The sequence below is a fragment of the Canis lupus genome, chromosome 27 (assembly GCF_011100685.1).
Source record: "Canis lupus familiaris isolate Mischka breed German Shepherd chromosome 27, alternate assembly UU_Cfam_GSD_1.0, whole genome shotgun sequence".
Taxonomy (NCBI): Eukaryota; Metazoa; Chordata; class Mammalia; order Carnivora; family Canidae; genus Canis; species Canis lupus.
This window is the reverse complement of record NC_049248.1, coordinates 29,274,057-29,290,113: the sequence shown is the minus strand read 5'-3', so window position 1 is coordinate 29,290,113 and position 16,057 is coordinate 29,274,057. Positions and strand designations below refer to the sequence as shown.

Below are 16,057 nucleotides of genomic sequence, written 5' to 3'. Positions count from 1 at the left end.
TTAAGATTTTATTTATTTGACAGAGTGAGTACAAGCAGGGGGAGCTGCAGGCAGAGGGTGAGGGAGAAGCAGACTCCCTGCAGAGCAGAGAGCCCAATGTGGGGCTCCATCTCAGGACCCCGGGATCATGACCTGAGCTGAAGGCAGACAGTTAACCAACTAAGCCACTCAGGTGCCTCTAAGCATCCAACTTTTAATTTCAGTTCAGCCCATGTCAGGCTCTGTACTCAGCAGGAAGTCTGCTTGAGAGTCTTTCTCTCCCTCTGCCCCTTCTGTACTCTCTCTAAAATAAATAAATAAAACTTAAAAAAAAAAAAGAAATATATACCATTCATTATCTTACTTCTTAGTGAACAATTCAGTAGGATTAAGTATATTCACATTGTTATGCAGTCTCTAGAATTTTCATCTTATAACACTGAAACTCTGTACCTTTTGGACACTTCCCCACATCCCTCCCCTTCCAGGCCCTGGTAACTCCCATTCTACTTTTGATTTCTGTGAATTGACTACTTTAGGTGCCTCATATAAATAGAAACACACAATATTTGTCTTTCTGTGACTGACTTACTTCACTTAAGTGACCCTCAGGGTTCATCCATGTTATATCATGTGTCAGAATTTCCTTCCTTTTTAAGGTTGAAAAGTATTCCAGTATGTGTATATACCACATTTTGTTTATCCATTCATCCATTCATTGATGGACACTTGAATTGCTTTCACCTCTTAGCTACTGTGAATAATGCTACTAAAAACATTGATGCTCAAATATCTTTTCAAGTTTCTTCTTTCAGTTCTTTTGGACCTATACCCAGAAGTGAAATTTCAGCAAGTTCTTAATACTTAGCTGCTGCCAAGGACACTTTCGTTTTCTATGTTCATAGTATAGATGTGCTTTTAATTGCGCCAGTATATCCCATTATATAACTGACCACAACTGTTATAATCAGATCCTTCTTGTTAGATATTTAGGGTATTACAAATAGTTTACTGTTATAAATAACACTTTATACATAAAACATCACATACATATGTTTTTTGATACTTACATGATAAATTCTTAGAATTGGAATTGCTGGATCAAATGATCTGTGGATTTTTAAGCTTTTGATAACTATTGCCAAATAGCTCTAGCAACTTGTGAAAATACATTTTCCTCCACACCTTTGCTGTGATTTTCTTTTTAAATCTTTGTGAACATGGTAAGCAGAATGTGACTCATTATTCACCCATTGAATTTTTTTATGGTTATTTGGATTTGTATTCTGTCTTTTGTGATGTTTTTGTGAGTTTTAGGCAGTTTTTGTTGCTGTTACAATAGTTTTATAAAAACAGGTCTGTGTGGGGACAAGGACAAAAAGTACATTAGTTAGCTCAAATGAAGTGTAGTGCAGCTTCTTCACATCAATGCCATCCATACTTGGAGGTCAAGGGTCAAGTTCTATCCTTAGAAAACTTGTAATCCTAGCTCTTGCTCTGGGAGCTTCCAGAGGCTGTGCCCTTCATTTTGAAGTACTGTAAGGCATTGTTGGCAGTATCAGAGATGAATTTCTGGAGCCAGAGAAATGAGCTAAATTATGCATGCACTAGAGGCCAGCATTAGGTGGTGACCAATCTCTGCACCCAGGATTGTAGGTGTGTAATCTTGTAGCCGTATCATGATCACCGAAGGTGTGCTGGCCACCACCAGCCTCATGCCTCCATTGGCAACACTTTGCAGTATACAAATCCCAATAGACGTGGCCTCCTCCTTGGACAGTGAGCCAGAAGCCAATGCTGGAGTTGCCTGTGCCACTACCCATCCTGTGCCCCCTACCTCAGGTCTAGCTGCAGGCCTGTCAAATGTCCAACCATGGTCTTCACAATGATGCTGGTTAGACAGGGGCTGAGATAGCAGAGGCAGGGCTCTCTCAGGGTCTGCATATAGCCACTGCTAGACAAATTTTTGTTGATGTATTCTGTATAACATAGTAAAGCATAATTTTTTTAATGTCTGAATAGTTTTATTCTACATGCCTTAAATATTACATATTTATTTCTTAACACACATTTACCTTGACCACTCACTATGTGGTAGGCTCTATACACCAAGTACTGGAAATTCTGAGATTAAAAATACAGTCATTGTGTGACACCTGTGTGTCTCAGCAGTTAAGCATCTGCCTTTGGCTCAAGGCATGATCCCAGAGTCCCGGGATCCAGTCCCACATCAGGCTTCATGCATGGAACCTGCTTCTCCCTCTGCCTGTGTCTCTGCCTCTCTTTCTCTGTGTGTCTCATGAATAAATAAAATCATTAAAAAAATTCAGTTATTGCTGTCTGACAGATGATGGTACAGTAAGGAAGAGGGACATATAAACAGATAATTAGAATCGTAATAGTTTTAATGAGATGAATAATCACTGTGATGGAAATAAAGATAGGGTGCTGTGGAAGCACATAGAAGGGACTCTACTAATGATGTGTTTCAGGAAGGCTTTGCAAAGGAACTGTACCTAAGGAAAGAGTGGAATTCAGCCAAGCACAAGGGGAGGGGACCTTCTAGACAGAGAAAAAGTATATACAGTGGCACAGAAACCTGTGGAAACATGTTAAGATTCAGTGAATGGATTACAGGCAGATGATTTGTCTGTGTACAGAATGTGGTAAGAAATGAAGCAGGAAAGGACCAAGTCATGAAGAGCCTCGTATGTTGTGCTGAGGCATGTCTTAAATATGAAAATAATGTCTTGGGGGATCCTTGGGTGGCTCAGCAGTTTAGTTCCTGCCTTCGGCCCAGGGCGTGATCCTGAGGACCTGGGATCGAGCCCCACATCGGGCGCCCTGCATGGAGCCTGCCTCTCTTTTCCCTGTGTCTCTGCTTCTCTCTCTCTGTATCTCTCATGAATAAATAAATAAAATCTTTAAAAAAGAAAAGAAAAGAATGTCTTTTACACACTCAATCACTTTGAGTATCAAACAAAAATAATTTTCCTAAAGTCAAATTTTTCAAAACATACTTAAAGAAGAAAGCTCTTTTATTTCTTGATTCAGTTAAAAAGAAATGTCTTGTATAAAAGGATGTGGGGAGCCTGGGTGATTCAGCTGTTGAGCGTCTGCCTTTGGCTCAGTTGGTGATCCCGGGGTCCTGGGATCTAGTTCTACATCAGGCTCCCTACAGGGAGTAGGGAGCCTGCTTCTCCCTCTGCCTATATCTCTGCTTCTTTCTCTGTGTGTCTCATGAATAAATAAATAAAATTAAGGAAAAAAAAAAAAGGACGTGGCATTTCAACCAGTCTTGAAGAGAACACAGAACTGGAAAGAATAGACAGACATAGAATACCCAAGTAGGTAGGAGAATGGTACTGAAGGAAATAGAAACCATATATATGAGTCTTTCAAAGTCTGATAGAAGAGGGGAAAGTGTGTAATTTATTTTCACTCTCCATGCGAAAGTTTTCCATAATCAAAGCAAGAAAATAGCCTAAGGTGCTACTTCCCATTACTTGAAGAATTTGTTTTCTCTGAGATTGAACATTTTTCCTACCAACAGTTAAAAAAAAAAAAAAAAAAAAAGGTAGCCAGGCTGCTAGGGATTTGATTTGACTGCTTAAAACCCCGGACCTTTTAACTTAGGTCCAGTCAGAAAACAGATTAACCATATCTGTAATTTAAACAGAGAAATGTAATATGAAGAATTACTAAGCTATAATAGAAAGTATAAAGACATGAAGAAAACTCTAACAGGTACCAAGGAAAGACAGATGTGGAGGGGGGTGCCCATTTCCAAAACACATTCATATCTCACTGAATAAAGTGTAGTTGCGGCCCATTGAATGGTGGAGAAAGTCAGTGGGTTGCCTGGTCCAGAGCTGATCCTTAATTTGCTGGGCAAAAGGAAACAAACCTCTGAGGGTCAGGTGAGCTGTGGCTGGTGAATGGGCACAGAAATTGTCAGGGTCTACGGCCATACCACCCTGAACGCGCCCGATCTCGTCTGATCTCGGAAGCTAAGCAGGGTCGGGCCTGGTTAGTACTTGGATGGGAGAAATTGTCAGGACACCACTGTGGGTGTGAGAGATCCATGTTAGGGGGGCCATGGGAAAGTGACCACTGGCCCAGTCACTGAGGCTACTCCCATTCCGCAGATGGCTAGGGAAGTATACCCACCAGATGTCTTCATATAACCACACCACTGACCAAGCATGCAACAGGAGCAAGAACAGACAAAACACAGTTGTACACTAGAACCAAAACGAAAAGCTCCTTCCTCCTGCAGTATCTCTGCATCGCCTTCTACTGGCAAGCCTTAACATTGTGCTCACTGTAAAAGAAAACACTTGGTTTAGTCCATTGTCCATAGACCATGTACTGAGGCAATAAATGTGTAACTGGCACAGGATCAGACTGCTTACAGTCTTGAGCCTTTCACCTGTGCCTGGCTTACAATTGAGAAAGGAATATTAAAGTAGTCACAGACACCCAGGAACTGATCAAGCTCTCAAGCTAGGGCTCACTTTAATGCATACTGATCTGATGTTCACAACTGAGCCATGATGCCTGTAGAATATAAATAGTCCAACAGGAACATCCACTTCAAGGGAAGACCACTGTGCACCCCACAACATACCAAATATCTTCTCTTGCTGAATTAGTAACTGCTGGTTCACTTCCTTACCAAATACAGTTCTAACCCTACCTTAATCAGCTTTCTCTATATCAGATATATTGAGATACCCTGTCATAGAAATGCCTTCATTTCTTACAGTATCTAATCCAAAGCAAGTCTCTACTTCCTTATACCCTCCCAAAAATTATCCAAACCCAGCCCAAATGCTATAATAGGTGATCTCTAAGCCCCCTTATGAAGACATTCCACAGATCCCCAAGGTGTGTGTTCTCCCTCTCAGTAAGGAGTAGTAGTAAACACAACCTGTTCAAATAAAGGTATGTTCCTGGGGTTTTGACTGAAGAGCAGTGACAGAGTAAATGATCACTATTTCTTAACCAAATGGATCTTCTCACTCCTCCTTTTCCTTAAAAACATTATTCTTTTTTTTTAAAGATTTATTTTTAGAGAGAGAGCACATGTGTACACACATGCATGTGAGCACGGGACAGGGGGCAATGGGCAAAGGGAGAGAATATTTCAAGGAGACTCCCTGTGAGCAAGTTGTCCCCCAGCCATGAGATCATAACCTGAGCCAAAACCAAGAATCTGACACTTAACCAATGGAGCAACATTATTTTTAGGGGTGCCTGGGTGGCTCAGTTGGTTAAGTGGCTACTTTAAACTCAGGTCATGATCTCAAGGTCCTGGGATCCAGCCGAGCCACTGATTAGACTTCCTACTCAGTGAGGTGTCTGACTCTCCTTCTGCTCCACCCCCCCCCCCCCCCACTTGTGTGCTTGCTCTCTCTCTCTCTTTCTAATAAATAGATAAAATCTTTTAAAAACAAACATTATTCTTAGGTAAGGTATTTGTAAATTGGAAGTAGGTAAGGGATTAGAGGAAGAATATCCCTCCTACTTTAAATTACTTAAGGACATTTAAGTAGTTTTTTTCTCCTATATAATGTGTAAAACTGTAATTTTTTAAAACCTAGATTTTTGTGTTACTGCTTTTTCTTTTTTAAAGAAACTGATTAAATTAGAAACATTGAACTTTAAGGAATTGTCTTAGAAAACTAATCTTTAATAATACCAAAAAACCTTGGTAATAGCTTATTTTATAACTTTTCTTTTTTTAAGATTTTATTTATTTATTTATTCATGAGAGACACAGAGAGAGAGAGAGAGGCAGAAACGTAGGCAGAGAGAGAAGTAGGCTCCATGCAGGGAGCCCGATGTGGGACTTGATCCCAGGACTGCAGGATCATACCCTGGGCCGAAGGCAGGCGCTAAACCACTGAGCCACCCAGGCGTCCCTATACTTTTTTCGACAATAAAATTCTATAGACAGTAAAACTGATAGCCATTTTTATTTATTTGTTTTTTTTTTTTTTTTTAAGTTTTTGTTAAGTAATCTCTATACCCAACATGTGGCTCAGACTCATGACCCCAAGGTCAAGAGTCACATGCTCTTCTGACTAAGCCAGCCAGGCACCCCAAATAATAGCAATTTTTAAAAGTTAGCAGATATGCATCAGAACAATCAAGTTATTTTTCTAATAGCCCATCTACATAATACATAATGTACATTTTGAATATAGTCAAATCATAAAATATATAAAAGAGGAAGCTATAAAATAAATGTTTTCTTCCCTTTATTTTTTCTTTTTCTTCTTCTTTCTCCTTTCTTTTAATTTTTAAATGAGCTCTGTTTTCCTCGAACCTCAGGAATGACGTGTAGAATAAATCTTCCTGGTAGAGCAACATTGTGCTTTCATTCCCTAGGCACTTCCAAAAAGCTGTGGAGGCTTCCTGAGATCCTTTTTCTAAGAAGGACTCCAATCCTCGGTTGAAATGGGTGACCAATAAAAGAGAATCTTAAAGATATTTCTCTGAATTTGGTCTCATAGTTTGTCTGCATGCCTTCCTACTCCTTATTTTGTGTTTTGTTAGGACTTTTGCAATAGGAGAAGAAAATTGCTAACATTCCATAGCATCATTAAATTTGGTCAGTAGGGGCACTTGAGTGGCTCAGTTGGTTTAGCATCCAACTTTTGATTTGAGCTCATCATCATGAGATCAAGCTCCAGGTTGGGATCTGTGCTTAGTGTGGAGTCTGCTTGAGATTCTCTCTACCTCTCCCCCCGTGCACACATGCATGTACTCTCTCTTTCTAAGATAGATTAGATAGATTGATAGATAGATAGATAGATAGATAGATAGATAGATAGATGATAGATACATAGATAGATAAATAGATGAATGAATGAATGAATGAATGAATGTTTTTTGGTCAGTAAAATTTGATCAGCAGTGCTATAAATTAGGCACTGTGCCTTATAGGCAGACTGAGATAACATTTGTACCTCTCTGCCCTTACTGAGCCCACAGCAGAGAAAAAAAGCCCATAGGGCAAGTGCCATTATGGAGTCCTGTCATACTTCAGAGCTACAGTTACTAGGGACTTTCAACAGATTTCAGGGGGTTCAGGTCACCTGCGAACCCCTGCCCCTGTGAAGAAGGACTCCCATGTCCTACAGCTCGTACATCTACCCAATCATGAGCAAAGTGGTCAGTGGCTGTTACCTGATCTCCTTTGACCACCCCATCTCCACAGAGTACCAGCAGTCTCAGCCCCGCTCCTCTGGGCCTTGGCTGGTGCGCACACGTGTATGTGTGTTCATATGTGTCCATGTCCCCACCTGAGTAATTGGGTCAGCTATTCGTTTTCATATAACTGACCCCCTGCCCCTTGGGCCACCTGGTGTTTGTGTTTTAAAAGTATTCCTATTGGGGCGCCTGGGTGGTTCTTTCGGTTAAGTGTCTGCCTTTCAGCTCAGGTCAGGATCCCAGGGTCCTGGGACATTGGGCTCCCTGCTCAATGGGGAGCCTGCTTCTCCCTCTCCCTCTGCCACTCCCCCTGCTTATGTACTCTCTCTCTCTCTCAAATAAAATCTTAAAAAAAAAAAATCTTTTAAAAAATAAAAAAATAGGGCAGCCCAGGTGGCTCAGAAGTTTAGCGCCGCCTTTAGCCCAGGGTGTGATGCTGGAGACCCAGGATCAAGTCCCACGTCGGGCTCCCTGCATGGAGCCTGCTTCTCCCTCTGCCTGTGTTTGTGCCTCTCATGAATAAATAAAATCTTTAAAAAAATAAAAAAAGACTTAAATTTTAGGTGAAAATCTGTTTATAAAAAAAAAAGAGAAAAGAAAACCTGTTTATAGGAATATTTTTATTTTTTAAATATTTTTTAAAGATTTTATTTATTTATTCATGAGAGACAGAGAGAGAGGGAGAGAGGCAGACACATAGGCAGAGGGAGAAGCAGGCTCCATGCAGGGAGCCTGACATGGGACTCGATCCCGGATCTTCAGGATCACTCCCTGGACTGAAGGTGGCGCTAAACTGCTGAGCCACCGGGGCTGCCCTAAGTCTTTTTTTTTTTTAAGAAATTTTTTAAATCTCTACACCCAACATGGGACTCTAATCTGCAACCCCAAGATCAAGAATCACATGTTCTACCAACTGAGCCAGCCAAGCGCCCCATAAAATTTAAGGCTTAATCATGAATCACATAAGGAAACTTCTAAGTATACTTGGCTGTGGATAGCTGATGATTCATTACCAAAATCCCACTGTAGTCTATTAAAGGTAGTCGTATATAAATTATAAAGCGGCACAAGAAAGATTTTTAAGGAGAAAACATCCTGTTTATGCTTGGTCAGGTGTTCTTTGAATTAATGTGAACCAAATAGCATCTGATCATTTTCTTTTTTTTTTTTAATAATTTTTTTTTTAATTGGTGTTCAATTTACTAACATACAGAATAACACTCAGTGCTCATGATCATTTTCTTTAACCTTTTTAAAAGACTTCCCCAGGATCTTACTCCCCCCAGATATTACTGTTTTTGGGAACAGTGAATTCTGTGAGCAAAATTACAAGTCCATTAATATCCTTTCTCTTCAATTCTCAAATCCAAAAAAATTCAGAAAATCAAAGTTTCTTTTTATAACTTAATTCTGAAAAAGCAAACCTGAACCAAAGTGACCCTATTTAAGTTATTTATCTGTCCTACAGGGACACTCCTAAAGTTTGCTGCAGAAATATTAATGTGTTTTATTATAGGGTGCTGCCCTAGATATTTCATGTATATGATATATGCATAATACTCCTTTATTAAAAAAATGGAATTCTAAATACATCTGTCTCCAAAGATTTAAATGAGGATTATAGACAATGGATGTATAAATCACCCCCATGGCATAGTAGTTTAAGAGAGTTCTTTATTTGTAGCTATGTGAGGTAACGGATGTTAACAGCTGTGGTAATCATTTTGCAGTACATACATATGTCAGATCATTATATCATAACACCTAAAACTAATACAGTGTTATATGTCAATTATATCTCAGTAAAATGGGGAGGGCACTTTAATATTGCAAGCAGTTTTTAGTTTTGATAAATTAATTCATGAGGAGAAAACACAAGCAAAAATTACCCTTTAATTTTCTGGTAACTTTCACATTGTTTCTGGATTTGGTAGTTATATAGTTGGGGGTTAAATATAGGAAGTATGATTATAAATGTATATGTATGTGTGTGTGTGTGTGTGTGTGTGTGTGTATATATATATATATGTTGGATTTCTTTTGCCCACAAAATGAAGGCTAAAATAAATATAATCAGGATAACCATAGGTCATAATTCTGATCATATATATATATATACACACAAGAAAAAGCCTCTGAATTGGGGATTATAGTGATATGCATGTATACAAAAAGTGATCAATAGCAATATCCTTGTACATTTTCATTGGGGACCTGCCAAGAGCAATTTAATTGGTCTTGTTTCCTCCATGTTTTAAGGGAATGGAATGTAAACTTACATCCTGGTGATTTCAGAAGCAAGAATAAGATGATGTTTCCCACCTACTCATACCCCCTTAATACCATTCAAGTGAAATCATTTAATTCTCTACTGGGATAGAACTGACGTATTTTCTACATAATCATAAACATTTTATTTATTTAAAAAAGATTTTTTTTTCTGGAAAGTAATATTTTTAAGCTTAATGCAGTGATTATGTTTTTATTTGGAATCTTCCTCTCCTTTTTTCCTTGTTCTGTACAGATTATCAGCGCTTGATGACTGTGGCGGAAGGCATCACCACACTTTTGTTCCCATTTCAGTGGCAACATGTTTATGTACCCATCCTCCCTGCTTCTCTACTACATTTTCTTGATGCTCCTGTCCCTTATCTGATGGGCCTTCAGTCAAAAGAAGGAACTGACCGTTCTAAACTAGAACTTCCTCAAGAGGTAAAACTTCTAATGAGTGATGAAGCATTTGCTGTTTGTTGATTTAGGTCAAGGCCACTTTATTGTTAGACAGCGTGGTCTTTGTCCAAACTGTGTCTATGACTGTCCTGAATCTCCCAAGTAGGGTTAGGGTAGAGCCTGAGCCGTAGAGTGCAGATCCTGACTTTTGATGGTTACCATGACTAGTTAATAATTAAGCATGGTTCAAACAGGACAGTGACAAATTTTCACAGCTATAAATTTGTGAAGATAGAGCAACAGCATGGTCTAATTGCTTTATTATTCTAATAACATTTAATTATTTTTTCCACATTCATGTTGTAAATTCTGCTTTTAAACAGTATAGCCCAGGTTTTCACATCATTAAAATCTTTAAAGTCATTGTAGTAATTGAGGTGGATTTGATTCTTGACTTCCATCAAATGAAAAGTAGCATCTCTCCGCAAGCTATAGACAATGGAAATACCAAATACTTTAGTATTCTTTGTTTTCAGACCTAAAGCTAGTTACCAAGTTTTTCTAAATGTCAGCTTGACTAGGTGGTTGAGATAAGAATTCTAATCCCATCTTTAGACCACCTTAAGGTTTTTAGGCTTTCTGAATATTGTATTTTCAGATGTTGTTTAAGAAGAAGATAGGAATTCTTGGAAGCATTTTGAATCTAGTTTTTAACCATCATTAATGGTACTCAGAATTGGAATGTAAAACCTTTGAAATGAAATATTGATGAGGGTGCCATGGCCTATTAAAAAACATTAAATAGTTAACTACGTTGTATTATTAGCTATTTAATTAGCACCTTTCTTAATAAAATCTTTCATGCTGTACTTTGCTTTTATTTGTTCTTATTTCCCATGGAGATTCTCATTTTAATAAGTGAATTTAAAATACCACACACTAGGCCACAGCCATTGCACCCAGTAATGATTCCTGTAATCATCTATTGCTCACTTTATTCCAATGAATGTTTCCCTACCAAAATTAACATTTTTTTCAGGGGAAAATAGCTTGATTCAGATCATACAAAATGTATATGTGAGCTTTCTTGCTCTTTTTGAGCTTTTGCATGTTCTGCTTTTGCCTCCACATTATATCTCTTTTATCTGAACTCTCTTGTTTTCTCTTTTATTAGATTAATCTAAGTATCTTGTTGGTTCAAAGAAGTAATCCTTTAAATTTTCAAGGAAAAAGAAATAGACTAGCCAAACATATTTTAGATGCAGTTTAAGTTTGAAGACTTTAATAGTTACATGTTTTTAGTTTCCTGTTGAGTATCTGGTCTATTTGTATATTAATTAAATTATATTTTATAAGGCAATATGTTTAGGTGTATAAATATTCTTTCCATTTTTACATGAGTTATAATTGTTGAGAGTTTTTAAATGGCACCTAAATATTTTTGTAGTGGGGAAATCTGTCTGTCTCCATATCTGCATGTATTCTCTGGCTCTAAAGATAAACTTAAAAATCCTGAAAGCTCTTGCAACAGTGTCTGTGATTTTCTAATTTTTTACTCATTAAGTCAACACTCTTTAATAAATATATATGCCCATCTATTCAGAGAGTAGAATAACAGGAAATACCCTGGGTCAGCTGTGGAAGTAGCAGTGCTTCTGTATAGAAAATGTATGTTAGTATACCCATATTTTAGAAGAATATGCTAATAACTGACCCATGTTATTTCCTGAATGGATGAATGGATGGATGGGCATGTACATTTATTAGAATCTTGATTTAATGAGTAAAAAATTAGAAAATCACAGATATTACTGCAAGAACTTTCAGAATTTTTAAGTTTATCTTTAGAATACCTACAGATCACTTTGTGTTTATAACATTTTACGATGATATAAAAAAATCTACTTTACATAATTTTGGAGAAGTAAGTTAAAAAAAAAAAAAAGCCATTTTAAAGAGTGATTTAAATACACTCACTCGGGCAGCGTGGGTGGCTCAGCGGTTTAGCGCCACCTTCAGCCCAGGACCTGATCCTAGAGACCCGGGGTGGAGTCCCATGTCAGGCTCCCTGCAAGGAGCGTGCTTCTCCTGTGTCTCTGCCTCTCTCTCTCTATGTCTCTCATGAATAAGTAAATAAAATCTTTTTAAAAAATAAAATAAATACACTCACTCATAATATTCACCTCCTCCTTCTTTTCCCTGAAAACTGTAAAATAAAATAATAGCTAAAAATAGTGACAGGGCAAAAAAAAAAAAGGGAGAGAGAGAAAGAAAAAAATAGTGAGGGGTTTCTTAGAATAGTTATGAAAATGATAAGTTTACAAAATGATTATTTTAGGAAGGTATGATTTTAGTTGTTAGCTAACTAATGTAACTACATAGACTTATAATTAACCACCCACTTACTTTTCCCATAGTTCTAAAATGATAGGCACAGGTAACCATTTTGTTATATTGTTTTTTGGGGGTTGGGGTGAGGAGAGTGTTGGTAGGATATAGCACTGAGGAGCATGAATTGCAGAGAATGGCACCTCACTTTCTCCCATTCTCGCTTATCTTTATAGTAAATGGTAGGCAAAAAATAAAAAAATAATAAATTAGAATTACTTTTCTTTTTTATTGTATCTTGCCTGAGGTTCTATGGGAATATTTTATTTTCTATGGGAATATTTTAAATATTCTCCCCTGGTTCACCCCTATGCCAGCTTAACTTCATCCATTGAGAAACTGTATCCTTCGCTAAGTATAGAGAAAGCTGCCCTGACTTTACATTCCTGGATATTTCCTCCTCCTATATACATTTTTGGAGTACCACAAAATGACTATCTCCTTGAGCTTTATTCAGTCATTCACCAAACAGTTGTCTCATACACTACCAGTGTAGGCTAGATTAGGAGACATTGAGATAAGTAAGATATAACTTTTGCTTTTCAAAATAAGTCATTTACAAATATTACAAACAGGTTAAAAAAAAGTAAGAGGAATGAATGAACTAAGCATATATGCAGAAGAAATCAGAACTCCTTTAGGGTAGGGATGTAAGATGGCTTCATGGCAGAAGAAATGATTAAACTTCAAGTCTTTGTAGGAAGGAATGTCTTTCATTTTTAACTAAAAGTGATAACCTACCATGAATGTGTGAGCAGCATTGGTCAGTAAAGATAGAGAAATATCTAGTCCTAAAACAATGTTAAATTGAGATGTCAAGTGTATTTTTATTGTGTATATATTTCTTGAGCTCTTCTGATAGAATTTTTTAGTTTAATGGTATTAAAAGTGAAAAAAAAATTATCATCAGAATGCCCTATTGTATGGAGTTCTTTGTTTTAGAAGAAAAAGCTTTTTAGTTTTTCTCCAGTAAGTCTTCCTAACACAAGTTAATAATCCTGTTTTCATTTTGTGATAATCAAAACCCCAACTTGGGCCCATCTAAGCAATCATAGGGAAGGTATGAGAGACTTATGGAAACATGAAGATAGGCCAGTAATGTGGTGCTGGAACAGCCACCTTGCCCTATCCTTTCAATTCAGCAGTGATTGTATGAGCATAACAAGCTTTAAAATTTCCCAGATGTATCATTTTCTCTTTTCATAGAAGAAGGATAGAAAAGGATAGCAGGAAGACATTAATGAAGGAGACAGTACAAAATGTAAGAGGTGGGAGGTTGCTAGCTAACATTTAGATTAGCATGTTAGTGAATTTTTTTCTTCCATTTTTAAAGACTCTGAATCATCCATCTGAATTATAGTGACCTACTTTCTCTCCCTAAGCCTTTCAACACATCCTGCTTTCTAGAGACTATAGATACGTATATAAAGATGTGGATTTGGAGAAAGCTGTAGGCAGCAATACTGTCTTCAAGATTTGCCTTCATCTCTTATTTTATTTAGAGGAAACTACTGATATTGGAGATAAGGAAAATTGGAGGAAAAAAAGTCTTTAAAGCCACCAGGCTGTTTGAGGATGCTTATCTGGAACAGGTGTCAGGATGTTGCCTAACTTCTTAGGGCTCAGTTTCTGCATCTGCAGAATTAAAGAGAGGGATTCACAGGTCATTTCAGGCTTGAGAGTAATCATTGTTGATTCTCTGTTTTTAGATGGAAGGTAATCTTGAATTTTGATTGAGCTAAATACAGAAATTTTCTGTGCTTTTTGTGCACCATCACCTGACATAGAGCAGGGATCAAGAGAAAAGTAAAAACCCAACTCTTTGCTCTCTTCTTTGCACCTTTCACCATATAGGATCAAAGGGCAGTACGAATTGTCTCCTTGCTGACCTGGGTGGAGGGCTGTAGGAGAGAGAGGGAAACTCAAAATGAAACTTTCTATTCTGTTGATTGACTTCCAGCCTATGCCCTATGTTGAGCCACTTACATAGTCAGGATCAGTTTTATGTAATGGGCTATACCTTTGGCTTCCCACCCTTCCACAGTCCATGAGCATAATCTTCCTTTATACTGACAACCTCGTTCTGATTAATAAGAGAGTATGAACAATAAAAGTAAAATACTGTTATGGAGTCTACTGTAATCACATACATGAGGGATAATGAGAATTTCATGCATGTACTTGGCCCCTCGAATTATCCATAACTACTTGGAAAATATTTAAAAGTCTTTTTATTCAATATAAATTCAAAATCTATAGTGTAAGCAAACTCAAAAATTTTTTTCCTCTGATCTCTATTTCCTCTTTTTTCAACTCAAAAATGTCTCCTGAATCAGCTCTTAATTATTCAAGGAATAATCATTTGTAATTGTCTAAGCACTTGCCTCTACTGCTCTCTGCCTCCTGCTGTTTGTCTAATAACTCCTGAAATGGTTTTGCTAAGAGGTTGAAGCTAATTTTGGATAAAGTGAAAATTTGTGGGTTTTCTGTGAATTGGATTGTTCTTTGCCAATTTCATCCCATTTGGGGGGACTACAGCTGCTAAAATTTAGCAATTATTGTTAATTCTAAATTACAAATAGTGTCAAAGCAGTAGAATGGCAAAGAAAGTTCAGACTGAATTCATCCAGTGAGCATTTTACCCAGTGCTTTCTATTTGTAAGTACAACTCTGTCCACCTTTACTCATTTTGGAATGCCTAAGAGATGTCATATATTATGGAATCATGTCCAGATTATAATAAATTGCTAAGACCCAGAGAAAATATCCATTTATATTAAAAACGGTATAAAATATGTATGGGAAAAAAAATTTTTTAAGAATAAAAATTCTTAACCTTCAGAAGGTTAACATAAAAGGCAGTGTAAGGTCTTCAAAGTTCACATCACAAGAAAATAATTATAATTATGTGTGGTGATGGATTTTAACCAGACTTACTGTGGTAATCATTTATAATATATATCGAATCGCACACATAAAACAAAATGTTATATATCAGTTATATCTCAGTTTTTGAAAAGGCAATTTGTAATCTATGGTTTTATTTATAATAGTTGGTGAGAATATTTTAGAATATAAAAATTTTGTTATCAAACCTTTGTATTACTTTTTTTTTTTTCAGGCTAATTTGTGTTTTGTGGACATTGACAACCATTTTATTGAATTGCCTGAAGAATTTCCACAATTCCCCAATAAGGTGGATTTTATCCAGGAACTCTCTGAAGTGCTTCTTCAATTTGGGATCCCTCCTGAGGGCAGCCTACATGGCAGTGAGAGTGCCACCAAACTGAAGAACCTGGTCCTGAAGGACTTGGTTAATGATAAGAAGAATGGCAACGTCTCCACTAACAACATCAGCATGTATGAGTTGCTGAAGGGCAACGAAACCATAGCCCGCCTCCAAGCTCTGGCCAAGCGGACCGGTGTGACCGTGGAAAAAATGGACCTTTCTGCCACATTGAGTGAAAAAGAAAAGGATTTAAAACTGCAGTGTGAAGAGGCAGAACTGAGGGACTACCAGCTCAATGTGCAGCTCCGTGAGGTCTTTGCTAACCGCTTTACACAGATGTTCGCAGATTATGAAGCATTTGTGATTCAGACTGCCCAGGACATGGAATCCTGGCTGACCAACCGAGAACAGATGCAGAACTTTGACAAAGTAAAAAAACAAAACAAAACAAAAAAACCCAACAGTTTCCCTTTCTATGGCTCTTAGTTGGCTGTCTTACTGATCTTGTTAACTTTTTTCACCACAGATTTTTCCTCTCTCCCTTCCCATTAAGAACTTATTCTTCTATTT

General features: G+C 37.5%; 1 protein-coding gene across 8 annotated transcripts in view; it reads left to right on the top strand.

The window, feature by feature from the left end:
- Positions 1–16,057, top strand: part of DENND5B (DENN domain containing 5B) — a 199,377-nt gene that overhangs the window by 113,606 nt on the left and 69,714 nt on the right. For all 8 annotated transcript variants that reach the window (XR_005380009.1, XM_038577198.1, XM_038577194.1 and 5 more), the window contains 2 exons: positions 9,725–9,912; positions 15,380–15,916. Coding sequence is in view for 7 of the 8 variants with exons in the window: in XM_038577198.1 (XP_038433126.1) it covers positions 9,725–9,912; positions 15,380–15,916 (725 nt within the window). In the remaining variant the exon portion in view is untranslated. The remainder of the gene's footprint in view (positions 1–9,724; positions 9,913–15,379; positions 15,917–16,057) is intronic.